This window comes from Saccostrea echinata, unplaced genomic scaffold (genome assembly GCF_033153115.1).
Source record: "Saccostrea echinata isolate AGI-Se365-2 ecotype Australia unplaced genomic scaffold, CSIRO_AGI_Sech_v1 ptg000003l, whole genome shotgun sequence".
Lineage (NCBI taxonomy): Eukaryota > Metazoa > Mollusca > Bivalvia > Ostreida > Ostreidae > Saccostrea > Saccostrea echinata.
Genome location: NW_026889752.1, coordinates 10,223,240 through 10,230,361, shown reverse-complemented (window position 1 = coordinate 10,230,361; position 7,122 = coordinate 10,223,240). Strand labels below are relative to the sequence as shown.

General features: G+C 33.9%; 1 protein-coding gene across 1 annotated transcript; it reads right to left on the bottom strand.

Moving 5' to 3' along the window:
• Positions 1-1,512: 1,512 nt before the first annotated feature.
• Positions 1,513-2,583, bottom strand: LOC133178866 (transmembrane protein 45B-like). Its single transcript, XM_061313538.1, has one exon. It carries the CDS (start codon positions 2,554-2,556, stop codon positions 1,678-1,680), a length of 879 nt encoding a protein of 292 aa, XP_061169522.1. The 5' UTR covers positions 2,557-2,583; the 3' UTR covers positions 1,513-1,677.
• Between the last annotated feature and the right edge of the window lie 4,539 nt (positions 2,584-7,122).

The window sequence follows — 7,122 nt, the reverse complement described above, 5'->3', positions numbered from 1 at the left end:
ATAAAGTGGTGTTTTTAGGTCTCTCATGTTTTGAGGTACACTATTTTATAATCTATAGAGCAATCTACTTAGGACAAAAATATATTTCAAATCTCAATAAAAGTAATCTGCTTGATTTAAAAATATGATATGTGCGTGCAAAAATGCAAAAAAAAAAAAAAAAATTTAACATCCACAACTCCATATCCCTGAACTTTGTTGATTAGTGTTTGTACCTATTTACCACCATGTATGACCTCATGATGATATTGGCAAAGAAGAAAAAAAACACAACCATGAAAACATTCTTATTACTTTAAATAAATAATTGCCCTTAAACAAAAAACGTGTTTGAGTCAGGAATTACATGTATTTCATTTGAAAATTCTGAAAGACATGTACCTACTTTCTTTAATAGTTATCATTTCCTTACATTTCCCTTTATTTTGCATCAGAAGTTGAGAGCTTAAATTATACAATGGCAGTTTTAAAATTTCCCAAGGTGATCAAAAATAGTTGGGAGATTGTGGCCTTCTACCACAGATAAATTGTTTACCGTTATGAAATGCTTGCTTTTCAGCAACTACAAATTGAATCTGTTTGAAATTAAATTGACAATTCAGGCTAAAAACAACATGATGTAACAGCCTCTGCCTGACAGTGCTTGTTGATAACAGACTGGGAAAATCAATAAGCTCCAAATAATAGAAAAAATGCTTTCAGGCCAAAATATTTCATAAACATTTCAATGTTTTCTCTAAAATCATTTCTGGTTCAATTGATCTGAAGAGAAAACATTATTTCAGTAGTAAAAAGCCCTTTGAGGTAATGAATTTGGTATAAATGCTACTTAACTTGCCTTTCTGTCAATGAATATAATTGTCTTCAATTTCTCCTAAATCTTTTTCTTAAATGGGAAATTGAAACCCATGCAGTTTGAAATTCAGCTTTATAAATGTTTAAAGGTGAAAAAGTTAAAGAAAAAAAAGATTTATGTTTGTAGTAGAGTAAAGGTAATTAAATAGGATGAAACTAAAATTGAAACTTTAATTGATTAATTACACTAAAAATATACATATAAGCAAAGGTACATGTGATATGCGTATATATAAAAGATATTCATGTAGACTTTGGGTAGTTAGTTTTCAAAAGCATGGATTAAATGCATAAAAATATCTTTTGGTTTTGTGAAAAAATCTTTGTTACCTAAACTGAAAAGAAATATTATTTTTATAGAGCTTGTGTCTTAAGGGGGCAAAATATTGCAATTTATTTGTCAACTTTGACATGTTTTATGACATTACAGAGCTGGACTTTGTTTATCAGAAAATAGGTCCTTAATACATCATTCCAAAACAGAAAATTCTGGAAAATGAGGATTTCTAGAGATAAAATGTTGCACAATTAAGGCATAATAAATCAATACACCATGCAAGCAACAATGCTGATTTATGAAACTTGGAGCAAAGTCAATGAAAACATGAAATGAAACTAAAGTTATTATAGCATAATAGGCATAATACCAATGAATACATACATGTATATGGATATGAAAATACACTGTAGGTTAAATACCATAGACATTACTTAATTGATGTGTTCTAACTTCTACACCTGTCCAAAATTTTACGGCTGAAAGGAGTAGAGCATCGATCATTTGCATACAATGGCCTGGATTACCTGGATAACAGACCTAGATTATTTGGATACAGGTTTATGGATTTCAATATCACTGTCACTATCCTCATGCATTGAGATCAAGGTTTGGCCATTGGAACTTGTATGGATCAGTCTTTCCATGGCAAATTCATCTTTTTCACCGTATGCTCCACATCGACGATGAATAAAGGCTATCACCCCACCAATGCACAGAATTAGAAGGAAATCTGCAGCAACATGCCAGGCATAGAACATAGTTGCAATCATTAAATCATCATGGTCATCCGGTTTCCAGGGAATATGGTTAGGATTTGGGTTGTAGAGGATGAATCCAACTTGCCAGAACCATGTTCCTTGGAGTAAAAACCCATAGCACCGGGAAAGAGCACACAAAACACTGTTACGATACTTCATTTCTAAGATTATTCCTACTGTATTTAAAGCAATGGTGTAAATAAGTAGCGTATGCAGCAGTACATCTAAGTGTGATCGCCCATGGAGATGAAATTTGAACAAAAGTCCTTCAATTCCTATGGCAATGATATTTGAAACATAGTCTACATCCTTAGGCAATGGCACTTCGTAAAACAATAGTAAGTCTATTACGGCAGTGATACCAAAAAAGAAAAACATAGTGGCATGCTGTCCATTTCCAAGGACAAAGAATTTTCCATTACTTGTGGCGGTGTAAATTTCCAGTGAAAATCCGACAGACACCATGAGAAGTTTTAGCATGGCTTCCAAGGGCCATTCTTTAAGTCTTCCTGGACAGCAAAGGAATGGAAAAATTACGGATGATTTGAATCGGGTGTTTCGTTTCAGCGACTTGAAGTACCGATTGAAAATACAGATGACCCACCAAAGGGACATGATAATGAAGAAAGACCCAGGAAGAGCATGACCCCCGAAGGTTCCCATGATGCCAAGCTATTTACCGCAACTCAGTGTGTGTGCAAACAACTGAAAAAAAGACAGGAAAAAAGGAAACAATTAACTATCTGGTACGAATGGAGGAAATGTTGACGAAATTTACAACATAGATGATCTGATAAAGTAGAAAACATTAGGTTTTAAAGTACACTTATCACCTATTTATCTACATCATATTTATCACTTAAATGATGAGTTAAAAACAAGAAGTGTTTACTGTTAGGCATCTTTCTCAAAGTTCAATCAAACAGACAGTGTGTCTATGTACTTATGTCAGAAAAAAAGACCCTCTGTACTTTGAATATCATTCTTCAGTTACTTAATATCAAGAAGCTTTCAAAAACAAAAACTCATTTGCATGCATCAAAGGACTTTTTATCTTTCAGATATGATTGATAGCCATTTATTTCTTTTACTCTTCCGTATAAGAATTAAGACAGAGTTGGATAAACAATTTTTATAAAAAACAATAGCAACATGAATCAACAATTCAAAGTGCATGTGATTTATAGGAGCCACATGCAAAATGAGATGTTGATACTTGTATTATACAGTAAACATCGTTGGTCAAAGTTCAGGTGTAGATCTGCATGGAAAAAAAAAAAATTTGATTTGTGCCATCGACATATCTGTCCGCCTGTAATGAAATTTTTAGCATATTTAAATGAAATCAATTAACATAAGAAGATTGAAATTTTAATTTATATTAATTTAATCAAATTTTAATGAAATTCAATATAAATACTCATCTTTATGCACTGAGTGTATAACTGTGGTGAGCTTCATTTATACATGTGGTTTTTCATCTTAATATATACATACATGTATAAACATATATAACCACAAAATTAGCTTGTATTCTCAAAATAAAGTGTATGTATAGACGTGCAATAAATACATGTTCATAATGGGGCTGATTAAACAAGAGGCCCATGGGCCACATCGCTCACCTGAGTAGCTTTGGCCATGCTGTTCTTTGCCGGATTTTCCCCCTTTTAATATACCTATTGTGGCCCCGCCCTACCCCCGGGGGTCATGATTTGAACAATTTAGAATCTACACTACCCCCGGATGCTTCAAAATAAGTTTCAGCTTTATTGGTCCAGTGGTTCTTGAAAAGAAGATTTTGAAAAATTTTTCTTATATATTTCAATGTAAAACTTGGATTCCCTATTGTGTCCCGCCTTTCCCCCGGGGGTCATGATTTGAACAATGGATGCTTCCACTTAAGTTTCAGCTTTTCTGGCCCAGTGGTTCTTGAGAAGATTTTAAAAGATTTTTTCTATATATTTCAATGTAAAACTTTGAATTCCCTATTGTGGCCCCGCCTTACCGCAAGGGGTCATGATTTGAACAATTTAGATTCTTCACTACCCCAGGATGCTTCCATATAAATTTCAGCTTTTCTGGCCCAGTGTTTCTTGAGAAGAAGATTTTTAAAGATTGTTCTTATATATTTCAATGTAAAACTTGGATTCCCTATTGTGGCCCCGCCCTACCCCCGAGGGTCATGATTTAAACAATTTAGATTCTTCACTACCCCAGGATGCTTCCATATAAGTTTCAGCTTTTCTGGCCCAGTGGTTCTTGAGAAGAAGATTTTTTAATGACCACATCCTATTTTTGTCTTTTCTTGATTATCTCCTCTTGTAAGGGGACTTGGCCCTTTATTTTAACAACTTACACTCCCCTTCACCCAAGGATACTTTGTACCAAGTTTGGTTAAAATTGGCCTATTGATTCTTGAGAAGAAGTTGAAAATGTGAAAAGTTTACAGACGGACGGACAGACGAACGGACGACGGACAACGGGTGATCAGAAAAGCTCACTTGAGCTTTCAGCTCAGGTGAGCTAAAAAGGAGTTTTACTCCATGTTTTAAAAAAGTCTATACATGTACAGGGTTGTGCAATCACCATCGCCCGATGCCCGGGGCTATCAATTTTAGAGGTCGGGCTATGATAAGTCTATACTGCGTTAGCCCGTTGGGCTAGTAAATCTAAAACAAAAGTTTACTTATATTTACGTCGACTGAATTGATGTACAAATTAATTTTGTTGTAAAATTATAATCTTTAATTCGTTTTAACCTATATGTATTGTGTGTTGCTATCGCCAGTCGTTTCAGTGATAATTATAGTCGATGAAAATAGGGAGAAGTAACTGACAATAAGAAAGCGCAAACCATTATTTGTTTTATTTATTTCAACTTTATTTTTTTTTTACCTTTTTGTTATACTTACACATGTATTGTTTTTGGTAGTTAATGGGCTAGTGACTGGCGACCTTGGGCTAGTAACTTTGCTGCTGCCACGAGCCCGACGGGCTAGTAACTACTTTTTGTAATTGCACACCCCTGATGTACCTGCTTTTTTCACTTTCAAAATATAATCCCCCCCCCCCCCAAATCTTACAAATATGAAGAAGAAAAAATTGTCCGACAACAAAAACCTTGTAGTAAAGTTACATGAGTCCTACTGAATGCGTTATTCAGCAAAGTTCATTAAACATTCTGACTGAATCAATTGATGAATCAATACAGGTATAAATCCATAAATGTACTTCAATGAAGAGTTAATGACATTCAGTTAAACCCAGAATCAATATTAACGCCTTCCAAATTGTTGTTCAGTATAATGTGGTAGCAATTAATGTTTACATTTAGGTCTGAATGAGTTTCTTTATGGAATTTCAGTTTTTTTTTTGTCAACATGATTGATGACACTTGTAGTTTCCAGTACTGCATGCATTTCATGAAAATATTTCTTTTATGCCCTGTTCACTTTGAAAGTGAAATACGCAGTAAATTTATTTAATGCACAGTAAAATAATACGAATTAAACTAATGTGAATTAAATTGCATTCACACGACAGCTAATGTGAAGTAAACTAATGCAAATTAAAATTTTATTTCTACAGTAAGGCTATTCAGCAAGGCTATTATGATGTCATTTTCAAATCATGTCACCGTATGCAGAGCAGATCCATTTGACATAATGTCAAAGTGTCTGTACACATTCATTGATTAACATAATTTTCCTTTGTTTTTCACTAAAAATAGCAGAAGTACCTATATCTGACCACTGACATGTGGCATGTGACTTTAATTTTGCCATTGCGCATGAGTCAAAATTTAAATTGAATTAGCTTCACTTAGTGTTCACATGGAGCTAATGCAAAGTAATTTAATGCGCAGTAAATTAATTCGAATTAAACTTATTCGCATTAAATTCCCCGTGTGAACGCAATTTAATTTGCAGTAACTCATGTTTAATTCAAATTAAACTCTCCGTGTGAACAGGGCATTAAACTGGGTATTTCAATCCCTGTACTGTGGAACCCTGGGAACTGTGCGTCAATGTCTGCTACTCTTGCATATGTTGTTCTTAAGGGATTTGAGTCCCTCCCCCCCCCCCCAGGGTTGTCCCTAAGAATTGAAGTAGCAGGGGAAATTCAAAAAGTAGAAGGGGGTCTGGGATTCCTCTCCTAACTTGAGGTTAAGAAGAATACTAGAGTAACAGGGGGATAACGTCATTATAGGTGGGGAAATTTCCCGGCCCCCGGGTCTTAGGGACAACCATGCCCCCTCCTTCTCCCAACAACATATAAAAACACAGATATGATCATATGCATTATAGATAATAAAATACCCATATATACAGAATGTATCATATTAGACATTCAATTAAAAGAGTCTTTTGTGCTTAAAATAACAACTTAAAGCATGATTTTCTTTAAATAAAAAGATTTTAAAATCTGATTTTAAATGGCTAATTTAAAAAACTCTCTCCTGTCAAGAATTGTCTATTTTCATACAGGATTAAAGGGGGGAAAGATATCAAAATAATGTCTACTTTTGGATTCATACCACATGCTTAGCTTGATAAGCATTCCATGTTTTGTCCACTTAAATCACCTGGTCATCCATTTGCAAATCATAGTGTGCATTTTGAAAATCATGACCAGTCAAAAACAAGGCCACAATATGTAGATTTTTCCTCCTTTTTTGGGACTGGGGGAAAAGGTGGGGTTTTTATTTTAATTACTGTCTGTTTTCTTTTATGTCATTTAAAATCTTACTTCTGTCAAATTGAACATTTTCATTTGAATATTACATAGCTATATATGGCAGATTGCAAATGACACAATTACAGAAAAAAATCATTTAAGCGGATAATTGATGGTAACTTCAGTCAAATGTTTCAACACTAGAACCAAATTTTATTGACATATTGCATCGGAGGATTAAAACGGTAGGATGACTAGTGTTTTGAAAGAATTTCACATTTCTATATTTTCTATTTTTAGTAACTTTTCATCAAAGTCTGGAAAATATGTACAAAAACATGTACTGCATCTTTTGAACACATACGGATTTCCTGTATCTTTTTTTTTTTGAAATTGTAGCAAAATTTTAGGGGAAGTGGCATTGCTGGAAAATATAGATTCAACAAACAAAGATGTAAACTTAGTGTTCTTACCAATGTATAAGCCCATAATTCTGATCTTAGACCAGTAGAGCTAAAAATGAAGAAAATTTAAAAAAAAATTCTCTTT

Excerpts from the sequence above, each read along its gene's own strand:
- LOC133178866 (XM_061313538.1), bottom strand. The coding sequence starts at position 2,556 with ATGGGAACCTTCGGGGGTCATGCTCTTCCTGGGTCTTTCTTCATTATC.